We start from the raw sequence: 21807 nt of genomic DNA, 5'->3' as shown, positions 1-21807 counted from the left end.
GTTATTGCGATCTTCTTAAATTGCAACAGTGCTAATGTATATGCAATAGTGCTAAATTACAATACTACTGTCATTGCAATATTCTTAAATTGCAACAGTGCTAAATGTAAATGCAACAGTGCTAAATTGCAAAACTAAATTGAAATAGTGCTAAATGTTATTGCAATATTCCTAAATTGCAACAGTGCTAATGTATATGCAATAGTGCTAAATGTTATTGCAATACTACTAAATTGCAACAGTGCTAATGTATATGCAATAGGGTTAAATTGCAATACTACTAAATTGCCACAGTGCTAAATGTTATTGCAATAGTGAAGTGAAGTGAATTATATTTATATAGCGCTTTTCTCTAGTGACTCAAAGCGACTTGTATTAAATCATGTAAGAATAAATTGATTGCAGAAGTAGAAAACAGTTAAAAAGGTGGAAGTTCGTAGTATATATACATACAGTATATATACGTGTGTATGTATATACACTTACATACAGTATATACATGAATACTATATACATAAAATGGCTGTCAAATTACTTTTTTAAATCATAAACACATTTTGAAATTTGGAATAATCATGATTAATCATAGGTGAATACTTACTTGCATAATTAAAATTAGCTTGAGAAAGAAAAAAAACATTTGTACACAAAAGCAATTTTATTGTCAGAATGTCATCCAGGAAATTTTTTTCAATGATTTACTTGAATTATTGTCATTTATTTGCACAAAACTGGGTAACAGTTTGATCTAAGGTTCTGTCAGCATGTATAGTCTCCTCACTCGTTGTTGTACTGACGTATGATTGATCTGGGGCCGTACTTATCAAGCTTCTTAGAGTGCCATTTTACACTTAAGTCCTGAGAATTTGCGAAATTTAGTCCTACTCTCAAACTTAAGAATAAAAGCTTTTTATCAACGTTCTTAAGTCTAAGAATCACTCCTACTCTCCACGATATTTAAGAGACCTTCAGAGGTGTCTTAAGTGGTTAGGAGTTGCCAGCAGGGGATGGCACTGAGGCGAGAGAGACGTGCGCGAACGTTCAGGGAGCGGAACGATGTCCTGGATTTGTTTGATGACGAGCAGCTGATCAAACGGTATCGTTTAGACAGAGCGGGTATTATTTTTGTCACAGATTTAATACTTTTCGATTCCTTGTTGATTTCTGCATGTGGCTGCAGTGGGCTAGTATATATAGAGCCACCCACACCAGTTTCAAATTAGTTGCCTAATTAATGAATTGGAAAGAACATTTTATGAGAGTAGCGTATGTGTGTGGCCGTGAGGTGAGTGACGTCAGTGAGTGTGTGGGCGAGAGAAGAGAGGGAGCGGTAGCGTGAGTGCCGGCGGGGACTAGTTTGTTTTGTATTATTTTGTAGTTTATTGTCAAAATATACACTCCCATTGTCCACTTAAATATTTCCAAGATATTTCTTTATTCTTAGACAACGGATTCCCTTCCGTGATTGGTCATTTCTATGGACACAGAAATGACGTCACCTAAAATTCCGTTAACGGCACATAGTAATGTCGTAATTCAGCTCTGAGTGTGACACTTAAGATTCAGTCCTACACTTCGCTGAAAGTGTGAGTAAGACGCTTGATAACTAACTTTTAAGTGCAGCTTTCAGCGAAGAATTTATTTACTCTTAAGTCAACTCTTAGCAGACTTCTTAGGAGTAATTCTAAGAAGCTTGATAAGTACGGCCCCTGATCACTGACCGTATGGCGGTTAAGGTTAAAAAATAAAAATAAAAATTGCATGATTATTCTAAGTGTGTTCACGATTAATGCAATATTTCTTGTGATTAATCACATGAGTTAACACGTTCATTTTGACAGGCCTAATATATAACACATAATTATACACTATCTCGTCCTTTAACATTGCCCCTTTTGTTTTTTAGAAATCCATAATTGCAGTGAAAGTCATATATAATAAATATTATACCCCAAATAATGGTGCTCATTAACTTTCCAGGTTTTCACAAAAAACATTTGCATTTTATTTGAAATTAAAACAATGAATATTTTGTAGTTTGGATGAATCTTATCTGGATAAAATCCTATCCAATGACATATGCTTCCTCACATACAAGCCATTAAGCCCCCACTTGATGCAAACACCTTTTAAAGCCTCTATTTGAGTCCTTTCACATTTCAGACACGTGGAGCCAACAAACGCCCGAACAAACCCTTGTGAGAGGACATCAAACATCAAAGCATATAAAGTAAACTCTCGGTTGTATGAGAGGGGAAGTAGAAGAAGAGGAAGACTTGGGATTAAAGTGCAAATAAAGCTAAAGATGCTGCGAGGCTAGTTGATGCAGTCCATGATGTGGATCTGCAGGGAGTCCAGATCTGGCAGGATGTTGTTGCATTTTGGACAGACGTATTCAGGAATATTGCCGTGATGCTGCCAGTCGGTACCTGCAGGACAGGAAAGTGGTCTTTAAAGTCTGGACGTCATGGTCTGTCAGGCCGTGCATCCAGAGCAAAAAATAAAACAAACCTCTCCCGACCAATGCTGGACTTCGTCCGTTTGGTTTTGCCAAATGTTTCCTCTGCATCTCGCTCAGTGTCAGCCTGCGACACAAACAAACACATGCCATGTTTTATCGTCACAAACAATATTCACACGCACAATGTTGGGTTTTAGGGGGATGCTCCAAATGACAACAATTTGCATAAATGGCCATGAGGCATGTGCAAGGATAAAGTTTTGAAAGACACATTTTCCCTGCAGCCGTGCAACTTTGTCTCACGCCACCAACGCACAATTTGACTGTCAGACCATAATTAGGGTCCGCTAGTACCCTGTATAAAGGACTCCCACAGGGAGTCCTTTGTACATGGACAAAGGACACTATTGAATTTGTAATGTTTATTATTATTATTATTATTCCGCACCTATGCGCAATACTTTGACCCCCTTAACATGCTTCAAAACTCACCAAATTTTTTGCACACATACAAAAAGTGTCCGAGAACACTTTAGTCAAAAACCAAACCCCAAAATTCAAAATTGCGCAATAGCGCCCCCTAGGAAAAAAACAAACTGCCTCTAACTCCCACTAGGAAGGTCGTAGAGACATGAAACAAAAACCTCTATGTAGGTCTGACTTAGACCTACATTTCATAATTTCACATTCTCGGGCAAAAACCAACAGGAAGTTGGCAATTTCCCCTTCAAGACAAACATTTACTAAAAACACTCCTTTTTACGTCTTTGACCTCTAATTTGACTCCCTTAAAATACTTCAAAACTCACCAAACTTTTGGGACAGTTGGAATTTGCGATCTAAAAAAAAACCGAACCCCAAAACTCAAAATTGTGCTCTACATAATTTTTGAAAAAAACAGAGAAAAAACTGCTCCTCAGAGGAAAACTCGGACAAAACTGCTTGTAACTTCCGGTAGGAACGTCTTAGAGACATGAAACAAATACCTCCTACATTTCATAGATTGACATCCTTCAGCAAAAATCAACAGGAAGTTTGCAATCCCTCCTTCAAAACACAATTTTTGTTAAAACCGGTCACCAAACATCAAACATTATCTCCTCTGAGCGCGTTTGTCGTTTCGGCTTCAAACTACTACAGGAGAGAGATTGAACCCTTCTGATTAAAAGTTGACGACGGCGTTGTGATTCGTGCTACCGTTTTGATTTTACGCACCTTCAAAGAAAACAACCACTGTGCCGCAACACCTTGGAAAAAAACACAGACACAACTTCCTCTAACTCCCAGTACGAATATCGTAGAGACACGAAACAAAAACCGCTATGTAGGTCTCACACAGGACTACCACTGGACAAAAGTATTGGGACACCTAGGACTAGCACCAGCCAAAATGCGGACCCGACCAACGCTGCTTGCAGCTTTAATTGATGTTTGTTTCTTGTATAGAAGAAGGAGGAACAGCAACATTAAACAATAGATCAACTATTTATTCATCAAACGGCACGATTGGCGTCCTCCTTCAACCTACTTCCTGTTCCTGTCATGCAGTTTATACACATTTACTTCCTAGTGTTTATTTATCCAGGGTAAGAAAATGAAGAACATACTTTCATTTGCTGACCTCGCCATGAGGCAGCATTCACATGATAGAGATGTTGAGGTGTGATAATAATCTCCAACAAAAATAAACAACTTCTTTGTTTTTATTTCTAATGAAAACAAAATTTTTCTACTAAAAAAAAAAAATAATCAAAGAAAGAAACAACTTGTTGGAGTTGTTCACTGCTATCCACGTGGGGATTTTTCTTTTATCATTTGTGTGAAAAGTAGGGCTGTGAATCTTTGGGCACTATGTGATTCGATTCTATTCTTGGGATAACGATTCAATTCAGAATGGATTCTCGATTCAAATCCGAATAAAAGAGTCATGTATTGTTCTCCTACTTACACAGCATCTAAGAGTCTTCCCTGCACAAGGAAGTGTGCCCATATATGGCATCTAGTGCACACTTACAGTGCATCATGTGGAAAGGAGTGCACAATAGCGTCTCTTAAAGGCACATACACACAGTCTCCATTAGGCCTGACAAACTTCCAGCCCAATATTGTGGCACCTCTGAGAATTACTTTCTTTTTCACGCACTTCAAATCCTTCCATTTTCTCAAAAATGTAGAGTGCACCTTATAACCCAGTGCACCTCATGTACGTATTAATCCTGGTTGTGTTTATCCACCGCCAGCTATTTTATTTGGTACGTGGTGTAATGATAAGTGTGACCAGTAGATGGCAGTCACACATAAGAGATACGTGTGGCCAGTGCACCTCATGTACGTATTAATCCTGGTTGTGTTTATCCACCGCCAAGCTATTTTATTTGGTACGTGGTGTAATGATAAGTGTGACCAGTAGATGGCGGTCACACATAAGAGATACGTGTGGACTGCAGAATGATGCCTGCTCTATAAATGACGCTAGCAAGTACAGGTTAGCAAGCAAGACCAAAACTTTGATGTTTCATTGAGACTATAGAACTTTACACACTGCGTTTAAAAATCTGTCAAAATGTTTTAGTACCACTTTGGTAAGCCACAAGATTTAGATTGTTGGAGCGTTACGGCTACCATAGTCAGACGTACTGTGCTTCAAGTATTATAAGGGTGTGTGTATAAGGACCTCAAAATGGCACCTATTAGTAGACATTATTTGGGATCTGCATAAGTCCGGAAAATGTCAATAAGCTCCTCCTCTTTCTCTATCTTTTTGTTATTGGGCATTCATCTTATATCTGTCAGTAGACTCGCTATGGAAGCGCTAAAAACTACTAGAAGAGGCTGTCGAAGTGGAGGCACGTAAATAAGAGCGCCCACTAAAGAGAGGGTCAGAAAGCGTCAGAAGACATTTGGACCACCATGACATGTTATGTAGACCACTAGCAAGTCTTTAAATATAGAAAGTAACCATAATATGACCTTTTTAACGCCGGTGCACCTTTTGTCTGAAAATAGCGCTGAATAGACCCGCTCATCAGCCGTGTGCCTTACAGTATAATCCAGTGCAAAATACATGATGTGAAATAGTGGCCTTGACCTTCCTGTCTTCATGCTGTCTGACCCAGGACACTCATTGGGGTTTTTGGCCTACCGACTCATGGAGTCCAGCTCCTCCTGCAGGTGGCTGTTTTGTTTCTTGACATACTCCAGCTGGACAGACAGACGCTCTCGCTCCTCGTGCAGTTTCTCCCTCGCCGCCCGCTCGGCGTAGAAGTCGGAGGAGTAGACCTCAGCCTGCGGAAGGAGAAGTTGAGCAGGGGGCCGGAGGGAGGAGCCGGGAGCAGAGCGCCCACCTGCGCCTGCAACACGGAGATGGTCTCCAGCTCCTTCTCCTTGTGGAAGACCTCCTGCTTCAGGCTGTCGATGTGCTCCTGCTTGTAGGCCAGGGCCTCCTCGGCGGCAGTCAGCTGGCCTTGAAGATCCTGCACCACTTTGGGGTCCACCAGCTGAGACTGCCCAAAAACAACATGGATTGATGACTCTTTCCAGCAGAGAGGTTGTCTTCACAGCAGGCGTGTCCTAACTTCCCAGCCAGGGAAATGGAAGGACGCCGCTTTGATACACTATATTGCCAAAAGTATTTGGCAAAGTATTCAGTGATTTCCAGCGTGGAACTGTCACAGGATGCCACCTGGGCAACAAATCCAGTCCTGAAATTTCCTCGCTCCTAAATATTCCAAAGTCAACTTTATTCTAAGAAAAGTGAAGAGTTTGGGAACAACAGCAACTCAGCCACCAAGTGGTAAGCCACGTAAACTGACAGAGAGGTCAGCATAGTGCGGGGGTCGGCAACCCGCGGCTCTAGAGCCGCATGCGGCTCTTTAGCGCCGCCCTAGTGGCTCTCTGGAGATTTTTCAAAAATGTATGAAGAATGGAAAAAGATGAGGGGAAAAAAAATCAATTTTTTTGTTTCAGAATGTTTTCTGTGGGAGGACAAACATGACATAAACCTCGCTAATTGTTATAAATCACACTGTTTATATTAAACATGCTTCACTGATTCGAGTATTTGGCGAGCGCCGTTTTGTCCTACTAATTTTGGCGGTCCTTGAACTCGCCGTATAGTTTGTGTCCATGTATAACTTTCTCCGACTTTCTAGGACGTGTTTTATGCCACTTCTTCTATCTCATTTTGTCCACCACACTTTTAACGTTGGGCATGAGTGCACAAAGGTGAGTTTTGTTGATGTTATTGACTTGTGTGGAGTGCTAATCAGACATATTTGGTCACTGCGTGACTGCAAGCTAATCGATGCTAACATGCTATTTAGGCTAGCTATATGTACATATTGCATATGCCTCATTTGTAGCTATATTTGAGGTCATTTAGTTTCCTTTAAGTCCTCTTAATTACATTTATATCTCATGTAATATGGCTTTTAATTTTTTGCGGCTCCAGACAGATTTGTTTTTGTATTTTTGGTCCAATATGGCTCTTTCAACATTTTGAGTTGCCGACCCCTGGCATAGTGCAAAGACTTTCTGCACAGTCACTTGCTACACAGCTCTAAACTCCATGTCACCTTCCAAATAGCCCACGTACAGTACGCAGAGAGCTTCATGGAATGGCTTTCCATGGCCGAGCAGCTGCATCTAAGCCATACATCACCAAGTCCAATGCAAAGCGTGGGATGCAGTGGTGTAAAGGACATCACCACTGGACTCTAGAGCAGTGGAGACGCCTTCTCTGGACTGATGAATCACACTTTTACATCTGATGGACCAGTCTGGCTTTGGAGGTTGCCAGGAGAACGCTACATTTTGGACTGCGTGGTGCGGAATGTGAAATTTGGTGGAGGAGGAGTTATGGTGTGGGGTTGTTTTCCAGGAGTTGGGCTTGGCCCCTTAGTTCCAGTGAAAGGAACTTGGAATGCTCCAGGGTAGCAAAACATTTTGGACAATTCCATGGGATGGCACTTCAAGGCAGGTGGCCAAATACTTTTGGCAATATAGTGTACATTCAAGATGGTTGCTCAGCTCAACACAACATCCAGATCTTAGCTTGGTGCTATGGCTAGCTAAACATATTCTAGCTCATTTGCTTCTAAATGAAACATACAAATGTCTGCATGAAGTAAAAAGATGAACCACTACACCTGACCAAACCATCAGACACTTTAGCATCACGGGCACTGATTGGCTCGGCATGACTAGCATTAGCATGCTAACCTTTCTAGCGCAATGCCTCAGACTTATATCATTTGGGACTTTTTTTTAGCCAATTTTTGCAGCCCAACACCTCAGACTCACTTGACACATGCTTACTGTTAGCATGACGTCATGCTAACTTTTTTAGCCAATTTCACAGCCGAAAACCTTAATTCAATTCATCAGTTCATCTTGTACTTGACACATGCTAACTGTTAGCATACTAACATTATCATTACCATTAGAGATGTCCACCGATATTATCGGCCGATAAATGCGTTAAAATGTAATATCGGAAATTATCGGTATCGTTTTTTATTTTTTTTATTAAATCCACATAAAAAACAAGATACACTTACAATTAGTGCACTAAGCCAAAAAAACTCCCTCCCCCATTTACACTCATTCACACAAAAGTGTTGTTTCTTTCTGTTATTAATATTCTGCTTCCTACATTACATATCAATATATATCAATACAGTCTGCAAGGGATACAGTCCGTAAGCGCACATGATTGTGCGTGCTGCTGCTCCACTAATAATACTAACCTTTAACAGTTAATTTTACAAATTTTCATTAATTACTAGTTTCTATGTAACTGTTTTTATATTGTTTTACTTACTTTTTTTATTCAAGAAAATGTTTTTAATTTATTTATCTTATTTTATTTGATTCATTTTTTTTTTAAAAGTACCTTATCTTCACCATATCTGGTTGTCCAAATTAGGCATAATAATGTGTTAATTCCACGACTGTATATATCGGTTGATATCGGTATCGGTAATTAAAGAGTTGGACAATATCGGCATATCGGCAAAAAGCCATTATCGGACATCCCTAATTACCATACTAGCTTTGGTTTTTTTTAGCAAATTTCACACGCGTACGCTTTATAGTCACATGACTTGGTACTTGACACGTTCCAACTGTTAGCATGTAAACATCAGTATGTTGCTCTAATATTTCCATCTATTACCTCTCGTTTCTTCTTGTCCTCCTTGAGCTCGTTGTAGTCTTCAAACAGCTGCGTGTAGGCGTCCTTCAGTTGAGCCAGGTTGCTTCTAAAGAGGAGAGAAGCAGAGTGTTTAGTGGTTGATTCCACATGATCCAAACGGAGGTAGATAAGAAGGCAGCGACCTCTCCTCCCCAGCCTTCCTCTGCTCCATCAAGGTGAGCGCCTGCATGCTTTCCAGCTGCAGCTTCAGCCGATGGTTCTCCGCCTGCACCGCCTGCTCGTCCCCCAGCTGAGCCTTGAGAGTGTCCACGTGGTGCTCCGCCAGCTGGCACCTGGAGACGGCAGGGACAACAACATGGTAGGGTTTGTGCGGCCTCGTCATCGTCCGTGTCAGCCAACCTGTCTTGCAGGTTCTTCTTCATGCCTTCTGCCTCATCCAGCTTGCTCTGAGCCCGCTGCAGCTCTTCAACCAGCGTCTTCATCCCACACTTCATGCTCTCCAACTCAGCCTGCAGTATCTGTACACACATCTCTTTCTTTCTATTCCATGTATTGCTGATATTACTTCTCTCTATTGTTCTTCATGTTCAATAACACTTCATGTCTGTTAAGCTGACTACACGCGTTTGCTCTCTGCTCATCTGTGTTCACAACAATTATGTTTTCTTCAATATTTACAATTTTAACTATATTTCTGTTTCATTTGTGTATTCACTTCACCTTATGTTTGCAATCTACACGCCTTTTACCTGACACATGAAACGTGACAACCATCCACTTAAGCCGCCAGATGGCAGTCTAGTGTCCAATATCTTAAAATGTGTTTTGTGGCAAATTTCAACTGACCACAGTGGATATGTAGAGTGGCTTTTTTTTTTATTTGATTGAAACTTTTATTAGTAGATTGCACAGTACAGTACATATTCCGTACAATTGACCACTAAATGGTAACACCCCAATAGGTTTTTCAACTCGCGCTTTCCATTATTTTCGGCAAACTGCACTGCCAACTAATTAAACCCTCTTCCTCTCACCCCTTCCCTTCTGTAAATAAAGGATTATCTTATATATTTTAAAATAAGTTTTCTATGTTTTAGATATTGTAAATATTGACTGACCCCAGCTCCTGAGAACCAGTGTCCTCTGCAGTGGACATTTGTTTTTGGGGCGTGTGACCCTGGGAACATGCTTCAAAAAGCAAAACGTGTTCATTGCAGTCGTTCGTCCTGACTTTTTCATTTTGATCCCCAAAAATTGTTTTATTCATTCTTATTTTTGAATTTGAATGTATTATTATTTATTGAAAGGACAAGCGGTAGAAAATGGATGGATGGAGTCGATCTATTTTATTTTTCAGTATCAAATGGTTCAAGTCGGTCAAAACATGTTTAGAATTGAAATAAGAATACAAAGTCATGTTATTGTAGGTCGATCTTGTTGAGGATACAAAGTTACAAATGAAAAAGAAAAAGCTGCAATACATTTTTTTTCTGCCTTAAAAATTTGGGGTGCAGCAAAAAAAATGAGGATTTTTATTCTTCCTGATTCAAAATTGATTCATCATTTTGATTTTTTTTTTTATCGCAAATAGAAAATACGTTTTCTTTCCTAAGAATCCATTTAAAAAAACATTTTTGAGGCCATCTTCATGCAACCTAAATGAGCTTTTTAAAGGTTTCCTTGTAATTATGATACCAAATATGACTTCTGAAACGGATCGTCACCCAGGCCTGGCCCTAACCAATCTGGCGCCCTAGGCAATATTTTAGGTGGCGCCCCCCCCCCACATCGGCAGTGAAGTGTATATACTCACAAGAAACCGAATAGCTTTGTCTTTGACCTTTTGTTTTACTTAAAGAAAGCAAATTAACATATTATATGAGAATGTTATGTTATGATTATCTTTAACCGAATCACAGCAGTGCTCAAATTAAAAAACAGCATTCCCTCTCATATGATATTGCTTAATTAACATTAATGATGTGCACTTTAACAACTAGGCTTACAACTATACCTAATATATAAAGGGGTGGAAAAGTGACTATTACCTGCAGGGCAAACATTAGCTAACCAGAAGGCAATAACAATGTAAACAAAAAACACCTGCTTAAAAGATCTAATACAAATGTCCCTGAGGAATGTAAGGTGGGAGTACTGTAATTACCTAACGTTACATTATTATTTTCCATAACAATTTAGCCCCCTTCACAATATTAACACGAGGTTAAAACAGAACTAGCTATTTATTGATTAGCAATTGCCCTATCATGTAACATTATCTTAATGCTAAAAAGCCAGGTTACTATCACATTCTGTAACAGACAAATAATTTCATGTAGGCTAACGTTACCTACCTGCTACCTCTGTCTTTTTCTCGTTTCTCCTCCTCTTCTTTTCTCTTTTTTCTTCCCTAGACACCTGACAGTTTTGGCCGTTTTGACATCTTGTGTTGATTTTTTGATGTGGTGACGTCCAAAAAGAGTCATGATACGGGAAGGGAGGGGGCGCACCGTGCGGGGGGAAGGGGGGAGGGGGCGTAATGTTGTAACAAGTAATATTTCAATTAAATAGGCTTGACTTTGCATTTTAATTAACGTGGGATTATTTTTTGTATTTAGAAATAATAGTACCAACTTTTTTTTTTTTTTCTCCAACATTTGTGGCACTGGCGTGGCGCCCCCTGATGGACGGCGCCCTTAGCATTTGCCTATACGGCCTATGCCACGGGCCGGCCCTGTCGTCACCCGAGGACTGGGATGGAATCGTTGAAAGATACACAATAAAAATACAATTGACCTTGTCCTTCCCAGAATCCTCTCTGGTCTCTGAGGTCATGGATGTCTGCGTTGCTACGGTAACAAGACTCCTGCTCTCCGCCAGCGCCGTATTCCTGTTGGGAGTATAAAGCGTGACAGGGTACTCTAAAAGCCAGAGTCTGTGGGTAAGTTTTACTTGTCCATGGCGGCCTGCAGCTCGCCCTGCAGCCGCTCGGCCCGCTGCGTCTCGCTCCGCAGGGAGGCCAGCAGGTGGCTGACCGTCATCTCCTCGCTGTCCAGCCGGGTGTCGTCGTCGGGGCGTTTGCTGACAACACCTTGGTCCTGAAAGTCATGGACAAGTCATCACCTAGGCAGGTGGCTCCTTACCTGCATTGCAACATGGCTTCTGTCCAGTGCAACAAACAAAAGTGCTTAGTTCTCATGTCCACCCCTAATCACTATTTAAGTTCAATTGTTACCTATACTGTAATAAGTCTTCAAATCACCATTAACCAATGATCAAATTCTTCCAATTAACATCCAGTCCAGATATTATTAGAACATTCCAGAGTTCCCTCGGTTATCACAGATCAGGGGTGTCCAAAGTTCAAGTCCCTTCAAGTTGGCCTACAAGGCGTCATGTCATGAGTTGGCACCATTCACTTTCAATTCCAGGTGGTCCCTGAATGCCACACATGTGCTGTGGACAATGTCAGTAAATCAGATCAATGACCCTGGAGAGTACTTTGATATCATAGCACAGCATTTACTTATACGACACAACCCAAACAACCTTCCCTAGTCATGGCGCAAAAAAAACAAAACTGCCACTAATAAACATGTTCACTTATAACACAACCGGCCCACTGAACATTGTGGAGGTTATGAAAAAATGTACAAACACCATAAAAACATCAGAATGACAGCCATTTAAATCCATTGGAGTGCATGATGGGAAAAATGCAAAACACTCTCCACACGTATCCATGTTTGGTGCATTTTAGCTGCTTGATATTTATGATTGATTACAAAACTTTAAGGAAGTTGTCAGGGAAGTAAACAATGTAGGAGTCAAACTTTCACATACTCTTAAAGTAATACTCTAAATTATATATCCATCATATTCATTATAAATCCATCATAATAATTATACATCCATCATATAATTATACATCCATCATATTCATAATATATCCATCATAATAATTATACATCAATCCTATAATTATACATCCATCATATTCATAATATATCCATCATAATAATTATACATAAATCCTATAATTATACATCCATCATATTCATAATATATCCATCATATTCATTATATATCCATCCTAATAATTATACATCCATCCTATAATTATACATCCATCATATTCATAATATATCCATCATATTCATAATATATCCATCATAATAATTATACATCCATCCTATAATTATACACCCATCATACTCATAATATATTCATCATATTCATAATATATCCATCATAATAATTATATATCCATGATAGTAATTATACATCCATCCTATAATTATACATCCATCATATTCATAATATATCCATCATATTCATTATATATCCATCATAATAATTATACATCCATCCTATAATTATATATCCATCATATTCATAATATATCCATCATATTCATTATATATCCATCATAATAATTATACATCCATCCTATAATTATACATCCATCCTATAATTATAAATTCATCATATTCATAATATATCCATCATATTCATTATATATCCATCATAATAATTATACATCCATCCTATAATTATACATCCATCATATTCATAGTATATCCATCATAATAATTATACATCCATCCTGTAATTATACATCCATCATATTCATAATATATCCATCATATTCATTATATATCCATCCTCATAATTATACATCCATCCTATAATTATACATCCATCATATTCATAATATATCCATCATAATAATTATATATACATCATAATAATTATACATCCATCCTATAATTATACATCCATCATATTCATAATATATCCATCATAATAATTATACATCCAGCCTATAATTATACACCCATCATACTCATAATATATCCATCATATTCATAATATATCCATCATAATAATTATACATCCATCCTATAATTATACATCAATCCTATAATTATACATCCATTCTATAATTATGCATCCATCATATTCATAATATATCCATCATAATAATTATACATCCATCCTATAATTATACATCCATCATATTCATAATATATCCATCATAATAATTATACATCCATCCTATAGTTATACATCCATCATATTCATAATATATCCATCATAATAATTATACATCCATACTATAATTATACATCCATCATATTCATTATATATCCATCATAATAATTATACATCCATCCTATAATTATACACCATCATACTCATAATATATCCATCATATTAATAATATATCCACCATAATAATTATACATCCATCCTATAGTTATACATCCATCATATTCATAATATATCCATCATATTCATTATATATCCATCCTAATAATTATACATCCATACTATAATTATACATCCATCATATTCATTATATATCCATCATAATAACTATACATCCATCCTATAATTATACATCCATCATATTCATAATATATCCATCATTTTCATTATATATCCATCATAATAATTATACATCCATACTATAATTATACATCCATCATATTCATTATATATCCATCATAATAATTATACATCCATCCTATAATTATACATCCATCATATTCATAAAATATCCATCATATTCATTATATATCCATCATAATAATTATACATCCATACTATAATTATACATCCATCATATTCATTATATATCCATCATAATAATTATACATCCATCCTATAATTATACATCCATCATATTCATAATATATCCATCAAATTAATTACATATCCATCATAATAATTATACATCCATCCTATAATTATACACCCATCATACTCATAATATATCCATCCTATAATTATACATCCATCATATTCATAATACATCCATCAAATTCATTATATATCCATCATAATAATTATACATCCATCCTATAATTATACACCCATCATACTCATAATATATCCATCATATTAATAATATATCCACCATAATAATTATACATCCATCCTATAATTATACATCCATCATATTCATAATATATCCATCATAATAATTATACATCCATCCTATAATTATACATCCATCATATTCATAATATATCCATCATAATAATTATATATACATCATAATAATTATACATCCATCCTATAATTATACATCCATCATATTCATAATATATCCATCATATTCATTATATATCCATCATAATAATTATACATCCATACTATAATTATACATCCATCATATTCATTATATATCCATCATAATAATTATACATCCATCCTATAATTATACATCCATCATAATCATAATATATCCATCAAATTAATTACATATCCATCATAATAATTATACATCCATCCTATAATTATACACCCATCATACTCATAATATATCCATCCTATAATTATACATCCATCATATTCATAATACATCCATCAAATTCATTATATATCCATCATAATAATTATACATCCATCTTATAATTATACACATCATACTCATAATATATCCATCATATTAATAATATATCCACCATAATAATTATACATCCATCCTATAATTATACATCCATCATATTCATAATATATCCATCATAATAATTATACATCCATCCTATGATTATACATCCATCATATTCATAATATATCCATCATAATAATTATATATACATCATAATAATTATACATCCATCCTATAATTATACATCCATCATATTCATAATATATCCATCATAATAATTATACATCCAGCCTGTAATTATACACCCATCATACTCATAATATATCCATCATATTCATAATATATCCATCATAATAATTATATATCCATCCTATAATTATACATCAATCCTATAATTATACATCCATCCTATAATTATACATCCATCATATTCATAATATATCCATCATAATAATTATACATCCATCCTATAATTATACATCCATCATATTCATAATATATCCATCATAATAATTATACATCCATCCTATAGTTATACATCCATCATATTCATAATACATCCATCATATTAATTATATATCCATCCTAATAATTATACATCCATACTATAATTATACATCCATCATATTCATTATATATCCATCATAATAATTATACATCCATCCTATAATTATACACCCATCATACTCATAATATATCCATCATATTAATATATCCACCATAATAATTATACATCCATCCTATAATTATACATCCATCATATTCATAATATATCCATCATAATAATTATACATCCATCCTATAATTATACATCCATCATATTCATAATATATCCATCAAAATAATTATACATCCAGCCTATAATTATACACCCATCATACTCATAATATATCCATCATATTCATAATATATCCATCATAATAATTATATATCCATCCTATAATTATACATCAATCCTATAATTATACATCCATCCTATAATTATACATCCATCATATTCATAATATATCCATCATAATAATTATACATCCATCCTATAATTATACATCCATCATATTTATAATATATTCATCATATTCATTATATATCCATCATATAATTATACATCCATCCTATAATTATACATCCATCATATTCATAATATATTCATCATATTCATTATATATCCATCATATAATTATACATCCATCCTATAATTATACATCCATCATATTCATGAAATATAATAAGTATTTGGCTCCCGGCCAATCTGTGAGCCCGATGCGGCCCCCAAGTCAAAGCGTTTGGACCCCCCTGCTGTAGAAGCTACTAGAATGTTGATGTAGCAAGTTGAAATGTGCAAGTGAACTCCGTACAGAAAGATGATTTCTACTTCCTCCTCACCGACACCTTGATGACCTCGATGAAGGAGTCCTCGTGGGAGTTGTGGTCGGCCTTCAGCTGCAGCTCAGAGTTCAAAGCCACCAGGTCGTTCTTCTCCGCCTGCAGTCGGGCCAGCTGCGCACGGAGGGCGTCGGCCTCTGCACTGGGTCTGGCTACCTGTGTTCAGTACGTTTAAATCAGGACCTGGTCCAGTACGTTTAAATCAGAACCTGGTCCAGTACGGCACCAGCACACTCACTTGTGAGGCGTCACCCGCCTCCTCCAGTTTCTGGCTCAGTTCCTGGTTTTGAAGCGTCATGGCCTCCATTTGGAGCGCGGCCTCCTCCAGCCTGGTGATCATGAGCTGGTGCTCCTCCCGCTGCTTGTCTCGCCACGTGGACAGACCCTCCAAACGCTCTTTCATCACCAGGTTGGTCTTACGTAAAGATTCTGGGTGGACGGACACAAGTGAATGGGTGCACAGAACTCATAGGACAGGTCTACTGGGACACACCTTTCAAATCTTTGTTCTCTTGGATGAGGACTTTCATCTGCTGCAGAGGTTCCTCCAGCGTGTCCACCCCACTGGAGACCCCACTGGAGACCCCACTGGAGACGTCTCCGTTCATCATCTGGACGCGCTGATGCTGACAGGAGAATTCACACACATTTTAGCTTTGGAGCACACCCACACTGGACTAGGGTTGTACTGGTACTAATTAATGTCTCATGTTATCTTTCTTGTGGTTCTCCTTTGTCGCAGTCTAGTTCTGGTCCGTCATATTATCTTTGTTGTGGTTCTCCTTTGTCGCAGTCTAGTTCTGGTCCGTCATATTATCTTTGTAGTGGTTCTCCTTGGCCGCAGTCTAGTTCTGGTCCGTCATATTATCTTTGTTGTGGTTCTCCTTGGTCGCAGTCTAGTTCTGGTCCGTCATATTATCTTTGTTGTGGTTCTCCTTGGTCGCAGTCTAGTTCTGGTCCGTCATATTATCTTTGTTGTTGTTCTCCTTGGTCGCATTCTGGTCCGTCATATTATCTTTGTTGTGGTTCTTCTTTGTCGCAGTCTAGTTCTGGTCCGTCATATTATCTTTGTTGTGGTCCTCCTTTGTCTCAGTCTAGTTCTGGTCCGTCATATTATCTTTGTTGTGGTTCTCCTTTGTCTCAGTCTAGTTCTGGTCCGTCATATTATCTTTGTTGTGGTTCTCCTTTGTCTCAGTCTAGTTCTGGTCCGTCATATTATCTTTGTTGTGGTTCTCCTTTGTCTCAGTCTAGTTCTGGTCCGTCATATTATCTTTGTTGTGGTTCTCCTTTGTCGGAGTCTAGTTCTGGTCCGTCATATTATCTTTGTTGTGGTTCTCCTTTGTCGGAGTCTAGTTCTGGTCTGTCACATTATCTTTGTTGTGGTTCTCCTTGGTCGGAGTCTAGTTCTGGTCCGTCATATTATCTTTGTTGTGGTTCTACTTGGTCACAGTCTAGTTCTGGTCCGTCATATTATCTTTGTTGTGGTTCTCCTTGGTCGCAGTCTAGTTCTGGTCCGTCATATTATCTTTGTTGTGGTTCTCCTTGGTCGCAGTCTAGTTCTGGTCCGTCATATTATCTTTGTTGTGGTTCTCCTTGGTCGCAGTCTAGTTCTGGTCCGTCATATTATCTTTGTTGTGGTTCTCCTTTGTCGGAGTCTAGTTCTGGTCCGTCACATTATCTTTGTTGTGGTTCTCCTTGGTCGGAGTCTAGTTCTGGTCCGTCATATTATCTTTGTTGTGATTCTCCTTTGTCGGAGTCTAGTTCTGGTCTGTCACATTATCTTATTTAGGCAAGTGGCAAACAAAAAGTGCAGTACACAAAAAATAGAAAAGAAAACACACACACACACAAAGAGCACTATTGACAATAACACAACAAAACACGGCATAGAACGGAGGACATGAGGAAAAACGCCACCTATGAGGTGTCAACACTGGAGAAGAACTCAAATTAACGCCATCTAAAAAACAGTATAGTGGAGGCCCTTAGGGATATTTTCGTTCACTTTTGTCTAAAAGCGCCAAATTTGGCACAGGTGTAGCTCAGGGCATACTTAAATGATTTAGCTAGGGCGCCCCCGCTGGTGACCTTTGGGGTCGCCACAGCGGCCAATCAAATATGGCCGCCACTTGTAATAGCTTTTGTCTCTAACATTTGAAACAGATGAGCTACAAATGTAAACTTGTTGTCTATTTCATGTGTTTTTGACAATTAAAAATGTGTTGGAATGCTCATTTTTATTTTTGGGTGTGTCTAGACCCCTAATTTGCATATTTCCAAGTGGCATTTTGCTAATCTGAAGACATTGGACGTAACTTGGGCATTGTTATGTATGAGTAGAACCTGGTGCAACATGCATGATTCCTTTCTAATGTTTATATGAACAAGTATGTGCTCCAATCACTACATCACAAAAAAAAAAAGAAATGATTGGAAACTCAAGACAGCCATGACATGATGTTCTTTACTAGTGTATGTACACTTTTGACCACCACTGTATATGTATCCATCCATTCATTTTATACAGCTTGTCCCTTTTGGGGTCACGGGTGGGGCTGGAGCCTATCCAGCTGCACTGGGGTGGAAGGCGGGGTACACCCTGGACAAGAGTCCACCTCATGGCAGATAGACATATATACAAACCCCGTTTCCATATGAGTTGGGAAATTGTGTTAGATGTAAATATAAACGGAATACAATGATTTGCAAATCATTTTCAACCCATATTCAGTTGAATATGCTACAAAGACAACATATTTGATGTTCAAACTCATAAACGTTTTTTTTTGTGCAAATAATCATTAACTTTAGAATTTGATGCCAGCAACACGTGACAAAGAAGTTGGGAAAGGTGGCAATAAATACTGATAAAGTTGAGGAATGCTCATCAAACACTTATTTGGAACATCCCACAGGTGAACAGGCTAATTGGGAACAGGTGGGTGCCATGATTGGGTATAAAAGTAGATTCCATGAAATGCTCAGTCATTCACAAACAAGGATGAGGCGAGGGTCACCACGTTGTCAACAAATGCCTGAGCAAATTGTTGAACAGTTTAAGAAAAACCTTTCTCAAGCAGCTATTGCAAGGAATTTAGGGATTTCACCATCTACGCTCCGTAATATCATCAAAGGGTTCAGAGAATCTGGAGAAATCACTGCACGTAAGCAGCTAAGCCCGTGACCTTCCATCCCTCAGGCTGTACTGCATCAACAAGCCACATCAGTGTGTAAAGGATATCACCACATGGGCTCAGGAACACTTCAGAAACCCACTGTCAGTAACTACAGTTGGTCGCTACATCTGTAAGTGCAAGTTAAAACTCTCCTATGCAAGGCGAAAACTGTTTATCAACAACACCCAGAAACGCCGTCGGCTTCGCTGGGCCTGAGCTCATCTAAGATGGACTGATACAAAGTGGAAAAGGTTCTGTGGTCTGACGAGTCCACATTTCAAATTGTTTTTGGAAACTGTGGACGTCGTGTCCTCCGGACCAAAGAGGACAAGAACCATCCGGATTGTTCTAGGCGCAAAGTGTAAAAGGCAACATGTGTGATGGTATGGGGGTGTATTAGTGCCCAAGACATGGGTAACTTACACATCTGTGAAGGCACCATTAATGCTGAAAGGTACATGCAGCTTTTGGAGCAACATATGTTGCCATCCAAGCAACGTTACCATGGACGCCCCTGCTTATTTCAGCAAGACAATGCCAAGCCACGTGTTACATCAACGTGGCTTCATAGTAAAAGAGTGCGGGTACTAGACTGGCCTGCCTGTAGTCCAGACATTGAAAATGTGTGGCGCATTATGAAGCATAAAATAGCACAAGGGAGACCCCCGGACTGTTGAACAACTTAAGCTGTACATCAAGCAAGAATGGGAAAGAATTCCACCTGAGAAGCTTCAAAAATGTGTCTCCTCAGTTCCCAAACCTTTACTGAGTGTTGTTAAAAGGAAAGGCCATGTGACACAGTGGTGAACATGCCCTTTCTCGACTACTTTGGCACGTGTTGCAGCCATGAAATTCTAACTTCATTATTATTTGCAAAAAAAAATAAAGTTTATGAGTTTGAACATCAAATATGTTGTCTTTGTAGCATATTCAACTGAATATGGCTTGAAAAGGATTTGCAAATCATTGTATTCCGTTTATATTTACATCTAACACAATTTCCCAACTCATATGGAAACGGGGTTTGTATTTGTCACGGTTTGAACATTTCTCACCCACATCTGTGGTCCCCTCCAAGGTTTCTCATTGACATTCCATTGGGTTGAGTTTTTCCTTGCCCTGATGTGGGATCTGAGCCCAGGATGTGGTTGTGGCTTGTGCAGCCCTTTGAGACACTCGTGATTTAGGTAACTTTGTTTAATTGATTGGTGAACTCTACGTCAACATGACACGTTGCGGCTGTAAAAGCAACTCAACATTGTTGAGACTTTAGCGAGTAAAAAGCAGAAGGCCACGTCACAGAAGAAGTGATTGTAGTTTGTGTCTTTTTAAACACCTTACATGACCTTTACTTTCTCTTTCTGCCTTGATCCAGCCAGCTACTCACATCTCCACCAAACTGCGTCACAACAAAACATGGAACGACTTGAGGGATTTGAACCAACCTGCGATGAGATCTCAATCTTGTCTTGTCTCCAACACAGAAGCGCACTTTAGTTGGATTGACGACGAGCTGTTGTTGATGTTGACAGACCTAGCTCGACCTGCCCGCTTCTGCTCCTCAGTTAGCTTCAAGACTCATTTGAAAAGAAAAAGCGTTTCCGGTTTGAAACCAATTCAAAATAAAACACTGTCGTACGAACCATCCTTCTGACGTTTTATTTTGAAGGCATGTTTGCTTGTTTTCCGTGCTAACACAGCCCGGTGTGAAATAGGCTTTCCATTTCCTTAAAGTGACGTCATAAGGAAACAGACTTGTACACACACACCCGTGATACTGATTCACATCCACATGATGTATAAGTTAGTGCTTGGTTCACATCCACATGATATATAAGTTAGTGCTTGGTTCACATCCACATGATATATAAGTTAGTGCTTGGTTCACATCCACATGATATATAAGTTAGTGCTTGGTTCACATCCACATGATGTATAAGTTAGTGATTGGGGATTCCCGTGAAGAGTCACCTTCCAAATAATCGGGAAAAAATCTATTTTTAAAAGTACAATTAATTAGTGTGTATGAATGACCCGGAAAAAAACATGAATAAACTTTCTGTTTGTCTCAACCATATCATAAAATAAAATGCTGTAATTGTGCAATTGTCCTTAAATACCACTAGGTGGCAGTGTTATGTAAGTGCTTAAACCAAGGCGACCTAATGATTGTTGTGTTTTTTATTGGTTTCTTTGTAACTAAAAGGAGTCATGTGCTGACTTTAACCGAGTG

At 38.1% G+C, this 21807-nt stretch overlaps 1 protein-coding gene across 2 annotated transcripts; it reads right to left on the bottom strand.

The window, feature by feature from the left end:
* Positions 1-1981: 1981 nt before the first annotated feature.
* LOC133662397 (optineurin-like) lies at positions 1982-21251 on the bottom strand. 2 transcript variants are annotated; one of them, XM_062066357.1, is made up of 13 exons: positions 21020-21251; positions 16892-17024; positions 16637-16827; positions 16399-16554; positions 11568-11713; positions 11412-11505; positions 9015-9133; positions 8798-8947; positions 8637-8721; positions 5806-5964; positions 5604-5746; positions 2512-2585; positions 1982-2429 (listed from the first exon to the last, which is right to left on the bottom strand). In XM_062066357.1, the coding sequence occupies exons 2-13, from the start codon at positions 17007-17009 to the stop codon at positions 2317-2319; spliced, it is 1548 nt and encodes a 515-aa protein (XP_061922341.1). In that variant the 5' UTR covers positions 17010-17024; positions 21020-21251; the 3' UTR covers positions 1982-2316. The 2 variants fall into 2 exon arrangements, with proteins under 2 accessions (XP_061922341.1, XP_061922342.1); XM_062066358.1 differs by having other exon boundaries at positions 9015-9124.
* Positions 21252-21807: the final 556 nt, after the last annotated feature.

Source organism: Entelurus aequoreus, linkage group LG12 (assembly GCF_033978785.1).
Source record: "Entelurus aequoreus isolate RoL-2023_Sb linkage group LG12, RoL_Eaeq_v1.1, whole genome shotgun sequence".
In the NCBI taxonomy this organism is placed as follows: domain Eukaryota; kingdom Metazoa; phylum Chordata; class Actinopteri; order Syngnathiformes; family Syngnathidae; genus Entelurus; species Entelurus aequoreus.
Note: the sequence above shows the minus strand (reverse complement) of the source record. Positions and strands in the feature narration are given on the sequence as shown.

What these genes read in the sequence shown, in the direction of transcription:
- LOC133662397 (XM_062066357.1), bottom strand. Translation starts at nt 17,009, where the DNA reads ATGATGAACGGAGACGTCTCCAGTGGGGTCTCCAGTGGGGTCTCCAGT. An exon ending in AGAGAACAAAGATTTGAAAG is followed by an intron (nt 16,828 to 16,891) that starts GTGTGTCCCAGT and finishes CCGTCCACCCAG; the next exon opens with AATCTTTACGTAAGACCAAC. An exon ending in TCCAGCATTGGTCGGGAGAG is followed by an intron (nt 2,430 to 2,511) that starts GTTTGTTTTATT and finishes CCTGTCCTGCAG; the next exon opens with GTACCGACTGGCAGCATCAC.